The sequence below is a fragment of the Vulpes vulpes genome, chromosome 5 (genome assembly GCF_048418805.1).
Source record: "Vulpes vulpes isolate BD-2025 chromosome 5, VulVul3, whole genome shotgun sequence".
In the NCBI taxonomy this organism is placed as follows: domain Eukaryota; kingdom Metazoa; phylum Chordata; class Mammalia; order Carnivora; family Canidae; genus Vulpes; species Vulpes vulpes.
Window position 1 is genome coordinate 134,549,986 of NC_132784.1, and position 12,116 is coordinate 134,562,101.

The following is a 12,116-nucleotide window of genomic DNA, read 5'->3' on the forward strand; positions in this document are numbered from 1 at the left end:
GTCCCCTCCCCCCTCCTGCATCGGGCTCCCCACAGGGAGCCTGCTTCTCTCTCTGTCTCTCTCATGAATAAATAAATCAAGTCTTTAAAAAAAAAGAAAGAGGGCTCTGCGGTTTAGCACCGCCTTCGGCCCAGGGCATGCCCCCGGGGTCCTGGGATCAGTCCCCCATCGGGCTCCGAGCAGGGAGCCCGCTTCTCCCTCAGCCTGTGCCTCTCTCTCTCTGTGTCTTTCTTGAATAAATAAATAAAAAATCTTAAAAAAAAAAGAAAGAAGAAGGAAGGAAAGAAGGAAGGAAGGAAGGAAGGAAGGAAGGAAGGAAGGAAGGAAGGAAGGAAGGAAGGAAGGAAATGGGGCCTGAGGTCCCGGAGCTTGAGCTCTGCTGATGCCTCCGTCAGGAAGCCCTCGTCCCAGGGCTAAAGCTGCTGCGAGTTTAAAATGTCAGGACAGAAATTCCCGTGTGGGCCCTAAGCCTGGATCACGACTTTCCCACCGAACCGAGATACACACGCAGAGGTAGGGCTGTGAGAGGTCACCTGAGCCCGCCCGCAGGTGGCCGGGGACGGTCTGGGGGGGGGGGGGGGTGCAGCTACCTGCCCCAGGCTTTGAAGGGGACCCAGCCGGACCGGCCCTTAGGTCACAGCAATCCCAGGCTCTGCCGGCTGCCCCGTGGCACCTGCGAAGACAGGTGGCCCGTGATGCCCCTGCCTCGGCCTCAAGCTGGGGAACCACTCTGCTCTGCGAAACGCGCCCCTCCTCTGACTGCTGGCTGCGGAGGCCGAGCCCTTCTTGACACAGCGCCTCCCCCCCCCCCCCCACTTTATGTTAACCCTTCTCCATTCTCCACCGGGAAGCTGTTTTATTTCCAGGTGTGCACACAGCGGGGGGGGGGGGGGGACCCCCTCTTCCAGCTGACTGAGAATTAGGGAATCCCCACTTTCCTCCCCTAAATTCTGTCTCCCTTTCAAATGCAAAGGGTGGTGTCCTTCGTTGGATTCAGACGTGAAAGGGGGGGCCCGTGTGGCCTGCAAGAGAGAGCTCAGAGGCTCTTTTTATGTTTCCACCACTGCTGTGGCTGGGACGTGGCCTAGAGGACCAGGATGGGGTGGGGGTGGGGGGAGCACTGGAGGAGCCGGAGGTGAGAGAGGAGACCGAGTGGGCCCAGGCCACAGACACTGATGCCCCCACCAAACCGGATCACACCTTGTCTGGTGCCTTAAGCCTTCCTCTGGCCTCAGTGCCCCGGCCGCCCCAGGCCGCCCCAGGCCGCCCAGGTCAGCCGTCCCCCGGAAACCCTCCCCTCCCCTCGGTCCTCCTCCCTGGGCCCTCGCCCACGGCAGGGCCTTGGCCTGGAATGCCCCTCCACCTCCTCTTTCCTCATCTGACTCCTCCTCTGAGGGGCCTTCCGGACTCCTCAGTCTGAAACTCTCCTGGCATCTTGCAGTTTTTTTCTTGGGGGAGCAGGCTCTTCCTGGCCTGGGAACTTGCTAGAGATGCAAATTCTTGGGCCCCACCCAGGAGGTGGGGCCCGGCAATCTGCTGGAGTAAAGCCTCCAGGGGAACCCAGGGCTCTGGAGCACTCCTCATAATCTGCATTTAAATACTTGTGTGATTTTGAGAAATGTCCTGCCTCCTCCCCTAGCTCTGAGGAGAGGACTGCACTCTCAGCTCCACGAATCTGCCCATCTGCCCGGCGCTTTTTAGCGCTATACTCTGTTGGCAAACGCTGCTTATTTGTGGCCTCAATATCCCCTCCGTGTTCCTGCTGCCTCGCAGGCAGGGTCAATCCCTGGGCGTGAGGGCCTCTGTCATTTCCTCTTCTGTCCCCCGAGTGGTACCAGACACATATCCGGGCACATAAATAACGAACTCAAAACCGTCAGGATTGAACCCCCTGAAATCATACAAAACCAGAAATCTAGAGCAAATCAGACCTTGCCCTTCCATTGACAACAACAAAATTCCCATGACTTCTAACATGCGCTGCAGACCGTTTGCTGGGATGCTGCCTTGAGTGGCCCTCTCCTTGCAAGGCAGAGCTGGCATTTCCTTTCTTCTGGGTTGTAAACATCGCATCCCAACATTAAAGGGCAGAGTAGACATTTGATCCTTAACGGACACGCAAACATCCCTTCATCTCTGAGAAGGACTGTGTATGAAAAGTCCGACCTGGAAAGCCCTGCAAGTGCATTTCTTCTGTGGCCATTACTCATCCGAAAAGGAAACTGAGGCCCAGCGAAGCGAACGGTGAACGGGAGACACCGTGGGTCAGAGCTGAGCCCACGTATGGGTCTCCTCACAAGGGTGACCCCTCTGCAAGCCCCCTCGCCCCCCCACCTGCCGTATGTACCCTGTGGTCTCCCGCGAGGCGAGGCCTCGCCGAGTGCTCCGGTTAACGGGCTACCAGAAAGCTCGAGACCTCATTACACCCCCAGCACATACATAAATGTTTGCATTCTTTTTCCACTGCCTGCCCTCGTTTTAAACTGGGAAGTCTATGGAAAAATTAATAGGCCACGCAATTGCCAGAAGAGCACAAATCACGTCTCTCCCCCGAGTCTGGGAAACCGTACAACCATAACACCAAAGAAATCCTCTGGCCGTTCCCATTTTCTCAAGATCTGGTGAAGATTTGGAAACATATTGTATTCATCTTAGAGGGGAGAAAAATCTGCAGAGCAGAGCAAGTTTGAGCAGCCCAGCTGCTGTGGGGCCGTGAGGAGCTGACCTGGACCCGGGGATCGGGGAACAGAGCACCGGCGTGGGTGTCAGGCCACACAGAGCCTGGAGCCCGGCCAGATCCCCGTCCTCTTAAAATCCGATAGAGCCCCGCACCAGGGCATCACTTCCGCCCCACCCCCAGCACAATGGAGCTGCTGTTTGGTCGTGTGTCCTGTTTGGTGTCTGCAGAAGCTGAACTGAGCTTTGTTCTCAGCTGTTTATCTTGGAATCTCCAAGGTGCACTGTGACCTGCGGCAAGAACGCCTGGTATTGCACGGGGCCGGCCCTGAACTGGACCCTCGGCCAGGCGGGGCCCACGTCCACAGACCCCGGGGCCCACCCGAGTCACACAGCAGGGCCCCTCTGAGGCCGTGACCCTGAAGGCCTGCGATGCGGTTCCAAGGCCTGTGGCTTGGTCCCGATGGCCAAATGATTTTGGATGCCTTCCTTCTGGCTTGTCTCCCTCATCTGTGAGCTCTTTGAGGTTGAGAATGGGGTAAAGGGGCGTGACCTCCAAGAACGATGAGCAGGTGCCCCAACATTTCTGAAACTGTAACCGGTTAATCTAGGCCACGGGCAGCAGCTTAAACTAGAAGCTGCAGCGTGGGCATGGGGGTCTCGGGGCCTGACCCCAGCGGGGGACCGGAGTATCGGGGCAGTGGGAGCATCTACAGGCGAGTCCACGCTCAGCCCTGTTGGCTGTTCCATCGAAGAGTGCACTGGCCCTGCACGCCAATCATATCTCAGGGACACGGGGGGAAACCTCAAAACCCAAACCAAACCAAATTTCCCCCCAAAAAATAGAGGGAGGAGAGGGCAGGAGAGAAGTAGGGCAAGAGGCAAAGCAGAACTCACACTTTTTTAACTCCTGTCTTCCACCCCCTCCTCTGCTGCCTCCAGCTCTACGGGTCCTAGAGGGTCCTTTGCAGTGAAAATCCACCCCCTCCCCCCCCCAAAGCACAACTCTTGTCTTCAAACGCAGCCTCACCCTGCATTATAAATATTGCTGACTTCACATTTAAACACCGTTCTGCGACATCGACTAGAATCTAGTCTCTAATGAGAAGAATGAGTCAAGGAAGCAAATTCTGCAAACAGAGAAAAAAGGCCAGGGAGCTCTGGGTTCTAGGTGCAGAGACTGACTTCACAAACGCATTTCTTGGGGTTACGTGGAGATGAGTCGACGACGTGATGCTAACAGGACTTCCATTAGTTTGTAGGCCATTAAAATGAGATAGTTTTGCTCGCAAGGAGATCTCCAATATGCACGATTTGCTACTGCGCTTTATTAATACAACCTCTTTCATTTAGAAGGTGCCGGAATTTCATTTAGAAGCAATCTCCCCACAGTAACAACGGAGGGAGAGGTCTGCTGGGAGAAATGGCAAGTCCAGAGTGTTAGGCCACTGGGAAGCTCGTTGTGTCTAAACACATTTTATTTAAGGGCCCATGTTTGCCTTGCCTGGCATATATTCTGTGGGTTAGAAGCAAGAGTGGGGGATACCACATTTGACTCTTGTCCTTCCTGATGGTAAGATAACTAAATTCTCTAGATTTTTGAGGCAGCTCTTTCTTTCTTGCCTTTTTTAATTTTTTTGGACTGTTTGCCTAACTTCCTGCTAAGTCTCTCTACTCCTCTTTCTCTGGCTCTGCCTTGGGACAAGAGCAAAAGTTTGCATCGACCCACAGCCATGAGAGGCCAATGGTGTTAACAAGGAGACCCCATTCGTCCACCGGGGGCCCTTGAAGCCACCTTCACAGTGGCCCCTCCTTCCGCCAACCTCTGTTTAAGAGGATGCAGGCCTCTCATTGGCCAGTGAGGATCCAGAGATGGTGAAGAAAGCTCAGTGGAAGCGACAGTAAAGACATGAAAATAATCTGGTGGAACATTCCAAAGACTTACTCCATCATTGTTTGGCTTTGGGGGTGGGGGACAGAAGATGGGCAACACTTTCTAGAGTGGATGGAGCATCATATTGTAATCCCTTGGCACCTTGAAAAAGCCATTTCAAAGATAACTTGGTGGAACAAAATGGACACGCGTTTCAGAGGCAGGAATAACGATGGGCTGGAATCCCACGCCAACCACATGAACGCGAGCAAGCTTCCTTACGCCTTCAAAGCACACTGAGTGTAACGCCTGTGTCACGGGCTGGTCGGGAGAGTTCACTGTGATCGTGTGTGCAAAGCAACGAGTCCTGAGGCTGGCCCTTGGTGGACACCCAACGATTGTGAGTTTCTATCCTTTTGGGAGAGATAAGAGAATAGAATGGAAGCTGCGACTCTTCTCTATAGGAGAAGCCCCGAGAGGGAGTTATACCAACTACAGGTAGAAAGAAAAAAAAAAACGTGAAACATGAACATTTAGAAGGTGGTGATGAAAAAAAAAAGTCTACAACAGGGCAATGTGCTGCTGCCAGACACCACAAAATGTGGCTTTTGCTATCCAGGCCTGTGGACAAGCAGAGGACAAAGGAGAAACTTACATCAAGAATTTCCTTGTTGGCTTTGGGAGACGTGGCTTCTCTCAATTCCTTGATGGCCACGGGAATTTTAACCTTCTCGCCTTCTGGGATCCAGAGTCCCTGTGACAAGGAGGGAGAGGGGACACGAACTGGTGATTGCCGTACTATGCACAATAGGCTGACTCGTGAGATAGACGGACTTTACCAGGGACACTGTCCCAAAGGGCCAGAGGGACCTTGAGCACAGCTGTGCACTCCAAGGCCGCCCGTGCTAGGAGCCGTGACGTCTCAGCAGCTCGTTCGCGATCATGTTCCATGAATCAGAGCCGTTAGATAAAAAAAATCCAAAACTTGTGCCAGTTATCAAACCAGCATGGATCGTTTTGTCCAGAATTCTGAGATACGGGGTCTAGGCCCAACTGAAAGCAGACTTGGTGTAATAGGATCCAGAAAAAAATTAAGAGGAGCTGTTCCAGCCTGGTTTGTTGGGACGCTGTCACGCAGGGATGGGGGCTCTCCTTCAGACTCCGTCTCTGCCACCCACCCCCGTACACAGTCAACACTGGGGTCCATGAAAGCCTTGTTGCCCATGTACAGGTCCCACAGGACCTTGTATCTGTCACCATGATCATCAAAGACTTCCTCTTGACAATAGGGGGAAAACACTGGAATTTCCCAAACTGCGAGCAACACAGAGTAGACGAGGCTGAGCAACAGAAGATGGCCCCAGACTCTGGATTGGCCCACCGACCCGCGCACCTGGAAGTCATGGAACCAGGGTGGCCTCACCTTGTACACTGTGCCGAATGCTCCAGAGCCCAGCACCTTGATCTTTTTGAACTCCGTCTCCTTTAAGATCCTCAAGAGAGCCTGGTTGGGAGCTTCTCCGCTGGGTGTAAGAGGCTCGACAAGCTGTGAGAGACAAGGAAGAGCAACTGCCTCAATGCTCATGCCCACGTGGAGGGGGTGGCAGCCAGGCCCCGACAACGGCCACGTGTGGCTGTGCTTCAGCACAGAGGACCTGCTGTGCTCACTCGAGAGGAGAAATGCACACCTTCTCAGAGCTTTACGGAAGACGTGTTAGAACAGGGACTCCCTGGTACAGGTGTCCTCGAACAGCACAGCTGTATTTCACCAAATGCAACTTCTATTTCCAGTCCATAAGCTGGACTGGGAGAATGCTGGTGAGGGAAACTTTTACATGGATGATCATTTTGGTAGCCTGTTGGGCCTTCTTACACACAAGTGCCATCATGCTATGAGCTGCTGTGGGTCTGTCCTCCCAGGGACGCTGGACATAAGGATGCTGGCTGAGGACCCATTCAGGTGAGTCACAAACACAGCTCAGAAGGGAACAGCACTGTGTAGACAATGGGATTTTCCAAAGTGACATTTCAACCATGTGCCTTCCCAGGAACCAGCGGACTCCTATTACACATACCTGCGTGCTATGTGTTAAATAGGACTCTACATGGCTCTGCGTCCATGTTGTGAGACTCAGAGTAGAAACATCTGCATTTCATTCCAGAGATGTACCAAAATGTAACTGGTCACTTATAATTGGACGTCCAGAGATTCTTTCCGGTTTTTCCATCACAAGATATAAAACATAGTCATACAATTACAACACTTAGAATACAAAATCACACATGCCAAGACTTGGCAGGAGAACCCCTGTTGCTGCCTGGGGCTGGGGGGAGCATGCTGGGCCTGGGCACCCACTCACCTCTCTTTCTTGCAGCAGTCTGCGAAGTGTGCGCTTCCGGACAATGTGGCGCCGGCGCAAAAAGAGGCCCACTCCAAGGGCCACCACCACCACCAAGAGGAGGCCGCCGACAATCCCGGTAGCAATGGATGGGATCCTGGGTCTGGAATGAGAAGGAGATGTGGGCAAGTGAGGTTTGCTGACAGATGTCATTACCTTGGCATTTTATGTATTTCCTGCGTGTTTTGATACATTGACATCATTTAACATCATCTCCAAAAGTAGATGCCATGTGGATTCTAAAAGGAGGAAAGAAAGCAAAGAGTTTCTAGGGTAGTGTTTCCACCTTCTTGAGCTTAAAGCCCTCCCTCCCAGTTGTTTTACGTTTCTTTTAAATTGAGGTATCATCTGGACACCCCAGATGACGCTTATATTTTAATCTACTAATTAAGAAACCACATAATCCAACAAGTAACTCAGACTTCAGTAATGATTTTCATGTGAATTTGCATTTATCCCCAGAGTATCTCCACTCATCTGAAGCCTAGAATGCCACATGCACAAGGCAGGCATCGTCTCCTGGCTTGCCTGGGTGAAGGGACCCTTTCCAGAATGTTGAGCCTCTTCGAAGGGTCCTTGGCTTTCAAGATGGGACCACAGCCATGTGGAATGCTTTATGAAAAAGCTTGGGGGAGGTTGTAAAGTGATAGGATTTCAACATAAAAAGCATCGTTGTCATAAGTGAGTGACGTCACTGTGTAACATCAAGCCACTCGACTGTGCTCCTTCTTCCCACCAAGGTTGTGCTTGATTTCAGAGACAGCAAAAAAGTCAAAACTCAGGTTCTGGAGTTCACTGAGGAAAGAACCATCTGAATTCATGTATTCCGAATTTAGAATCCTTATACAATCATTATTCTCAAGAATCTATTCCATTTGAGCTTCCGGGAAACTTCATATTTTCGGGAAGAAACGTGAAAGGGTGTCAAAGATTAATTAGTATCTTTAGCACATAAACATCCTGACATCCTTATGAATTTCTTGTAAGTGGGTCAAAGGTACTCCGTGACAACAATATTTACAGCACTTTCTTAGTGAGTGCAAAAGTCGTCTCCTGCATTATACCATCTCCTCAAGGAATGCAGTTTGCATTAATGAGTTTTTACTATACTGAGATGAAAGATAAAAAGAATAATTTATTATAGAGCATGTGTTCCATGGGGTAAGGAATACAAAGGGGTAAGTGAAAACAAGAGAAGAAAAAATAAAAAGAGTAAATACAACAAAGAATGGTCACTGACTAGTTTCAAGGTGGGGCTTTGATGGAAAACCTCGTTACCGAGGTACTGGTTGTAGCGTGAAGATAGGACGGATTTTGCTGATGTCCCTGTGGGCTCAGAAAAGAGGAAGGGATGGAAAGGACATCTTCATCTCTGAAAAACTGCCTTATTTGTCTTTAATGTTTCACTTGAAAATAGGTGGGATTTATGATCAAGGCTAATTCTGGGGCAGAAGAGTCAGCTGACATGGAGGGCAGGTTGTCAAAGCGGGGATTGTGTAGACATTACCAGAAATGGAAGAGGTGCCTGGAAGTTTGCGCAGTGTTGCCTAGGTCAGGCATGCCTAAGAGGCGCCTTGTGTTTAATCCTGATGCCTTGCTAGACATTGCTAATTGATAATGCCCCTCTTTCCCATGAGTCTGAACAGGAATTCCCAACTCTGCTTTTCCTTAGTGCAGCATTTCAAGCAACGATGGCCAATTCATAAGAATTAAAATGCTAAAGGCAGTCATTGTTTAGAAAGGGAAGTGAGGGGAGAAAAGCCCCCCACGCTGGAGCTCTATCATCAAACATGAAGGTCTGAGATAGTGCCAACTGGGTCAGCAAGGAAGGAAAGAAGAGAAGCTACTAGAAGGATCCACAAAAATGGTGTAACCAAAGAAGTCAGAGGCAGGCTCCAGGTAAAGAGAAGCACTGGGCACTGAGAACCAGCTCACACCCTGCATCCCCTCCCCTGAAGCACACCAACAAAGTCAGCAGGGGAGAGGTAGGCGGGACCAGCAGGGCAGCCTCTGCTAGGGAAGCTCTGCTGGCCCAGGAGAACCGGTCAAGATAGAGGGTGAGCAGAAATGTGGGAAAGCATTATCTCTGCCCATAGGGTGTTGGGTCATTTTTGAGAAGGTCCACTGGACACAACTATAACACTTACCCAGGTTTTGCACAGCCTTCAAGACCTGGTCCCTCACAGCTGTAGGAATTGAGACAGAAACACATATTTTAATCATTCTACTACTTCAGTATTTTGTCTTAGTGAGTTTTTATTTTTATTTTTTAAGATTTTATTTATTTATTTGAAAGAGAGAGCATGACGGGGGTGGGGAGGGGGGCAGAGGGAGAAAGAGAAGCAGGGAGCCCGATGTGGGGCTGGGTTGCAGGACCCTGGGATCAAAACCTGAGCCAAAGGCAGTTGTTTGACCAACTGAGCCACCCGGGCGCCCCTCAGAGATTTTATTAGATCATAAGGCAACATGTTTCAATTACACTCAAATCATTAAAATCACCATGAATCTCAATTTTGCAGCACCGGTTAATCATTTATTTATTTATTTATTTATTTATTTATTTATTTATAATTTATTTTTTATTTATTTTGCATTTATTCATTCGTTCATTCTCTCCGCAAGTATTTCCGAGTGCGTACTCTATGACAGGGCTTGTTCTAGCACTGAGCACAGTAGACAGTTTCTGGCCCTTGTTACTGAAATGTCTTCATGTACACTTAGTGACAGAGATATAGCTGTCTCGCATCTGGCTTTAGAATGTCCGTACGGGCGCGGGAGTGGAGGGGCCGGGACTGGAGCCGTACTGACTGAGGAGCCGGCGGGGTCGGGAACAGATGAACGAGCCACGTCTCAATGGCAGGGGCAGGGCAGTGGTGCTTTCAGACCCAGAAAGCCAAGAGTCAGAGCAGGAGTTGGCTTCATCCCTTACCACACGTCTCAAATGTCTTACATGCAGCAGAGACAGCATTTGTCTTAAGTGACTCCTGAGCAGCTGGGGTCCCATTCTAGTGGGGGAGGCCACCATCTCTTATTTTGATTACAGGATGATGTAAAAAAGGCAGAACACATTGGCTTTGAAGAACAGCAACATTTGCCAACACAAACATCAAGAGGAAAACAAAATATTCTAATTAAACAGAAAAGACACCTCCTGCCGCTGTCCACGGATGGACCTACAGAGTATTATGCTAGCTGAAACAGACGGAAAGACAAATGCCGTAAGATTTCATCTATACATGGAATCCAAAAAAACCCAAAACAAAACAAATGAACAAACAAACAACAGAAACAGACTCATAAATACAGAGAACAAACCCGCGGCCACCACAGGGAAGGGAACGAGGGGGTCGGATAAAATGGGTGAAGGGGTTAAGAGGTACAAACTTCCAGTTGTAAAATAAATAAGCCACAGGGATAAGACGCACAGCATACAAAATACAATCAATGATGCAATAGTTTTTCACGGGGACTGCACTTATTGTGCTGAGCACTGCGTAACGTAGAGCATTGTCGAGCCACTATGTTGTACGACGAATATGACATGGTGTGTCAGCGATATGTCAATTTGAAAAAACGAGGGTGGGGGGGTGCGGATTACCATTTCATGGCCTGGGAAAGGAGGGAGGGCTGCGTTTCAAATGTGTGAACAGGACGGGGCATCTGCCAAGCTCCCCATTTCCTATCTCCATCCAGGGATCTGTACGCTTCTCTCCAAGGGGAAGGTCAGTTCCCTCCCCCACTTCCAAGTTGTCCCGCTCCTTACCCCCCCCCCCCCGCCCCAGTGCCTTTGGGCCTTCCTTCCTACACCACATACACAGGTACACACACACACACACACACACACACACACACACACGGAGGCGCACACAAGGGTGCACACCAACGCACAGGTGTGTGCACAGGCGGCACACACGTATACACACAGGTGCATGGGAACACACGTACAAGCATAGGCACACACATATACGCACATGCATATGAGTGTGTGCACACACATGTAGAGGCTTTTTCAGGCTGTGGGATGCACGGGGTGGGGGGAGGTGAGGGACCTCACTATTTCACACTCTGGAATCTCCTAGGAAAACCCAAACTCAAAGACAAAAGACATCACTGACGAGTGGTCACTGATAAACTCACACCCTCCTCAAAATACCTCTGCTCCCCAGCTTTTTCTCCCCCACAATGCCTGGCAGTCCCGGAAAGGGAACAAACACTATGCAAAGTGAGTGCAAATCAAAACTGTAACTTTTGGGACCACGTGTAGGGTTCGTGCAGCCTCTGAAGGTGCTGCAGGGCAACTGCAGGAGTTACGGGCCGAGGATGCTACTGATACATGCGTGGCTTGGAGGGAAGAAAGGCCAGTTTACCTCTGAAGAGGTGACTGACAGGACAGAGACCGGACAGGCGCCAGAGGAGAGGAGACTGGAGTACTGGGGTTAGGAGGTCCTTGCTAGCAGGCCCTTGGGATGTGCAGAAATGATGGCTGAGTAGAAAGTAAAAGAGGCCACCATCTCATACTATCACTGAATTTTGTCAGAAAAAACTATTCTCTCTTCTCCACTTGGTTTATTCTTTTTCGGTTACATATAATTAAAATAAATATCTTTCCAAGACACAGAGCTTCTGCTCACCCATAGGTGCAGTTTGGATGGCACAGGTGGCACACGTGGCTGCTATCCGAAAACTTCCAGATCAGGGTGTTGTTTTCTCCCATGATGCCAGCCGGGCAGACCTTGATGCAGTGAGGGCCATCGACGTAGTGGGCGCACTTGATGCAGTTGTCAGGCCCCTGCGCCAAGACGGAGAAAGACATTTACGGATGCTTCTTTCACTTGCAAAATTGACATACTTATTGTGAAAACAGTCGAATAATAATAGAAATTCTTCAAGCAGAAAAACTGCAAGCTTGTAGGGGACTGCTGTTGCTTGATGTGACCGACCGCTGTTAACAGCTTCCGATAAAGTCTCCCTGACTTTAAAGGCATTTAACAGGGACACCTGGGGGGCTCAGTGGTTGAGCGTCTGCCTTCTGCGCAGGGCACGATCCTGGAGTCCCGGGATCGAGTCCCCCATCGGGCTCCCAGCAGGGAGCCTGCTTCTCCCTCTGCCTGTGTCTCTGCCTCTCTCTGCGTCTCTCATGAATAAATAAATAAAATCTTTAAAAAATC

General features: G+C 50.4%; 1 protein-coding gene across 3 annotated transcripts in view; it reads right to left on the reverse strand.

Annotated features, from left to right (window-relative positions):
- The window catches only part of EGFR (epidermal growth factor receptor), a 197,757-nt gene that overhangs the window by 22,627 nt on the left and 163,014 nt on the right, over positions 1 to 12,116 (reverse strand). For all 3 annotated transcript variants that reach the window (XM_072760089.1, XM_072760088.1, XM_026006664.2), the window contains exons 15-19: positions 11,580 to 11,737; positions 9,096 to 9,134; positions 6,910 to 7,051; positions 5,973 to 6,095; positions 5,205 to 5,303 (exon numbers count right to left, since the gene is read on the reverse strand). In XM_072760089.1, coding sequence (XP_072616190.1) covers positions 5,205 to 5,303; positions 5,973 to 6,095; positions 6,910 to 7,051; positions 9,096 to 9,134; positions 11,580 to 11,737 — 561 coding nt within the window. The remainder of the gene's footprint in view (positions 1 to 5,204; positions 5,304 to 5,972; positions 6,096 to 6,909; positions 7,052 to 9,095; positions 9,135 to 11,579; positions 11,738 to 12,116) is intronic.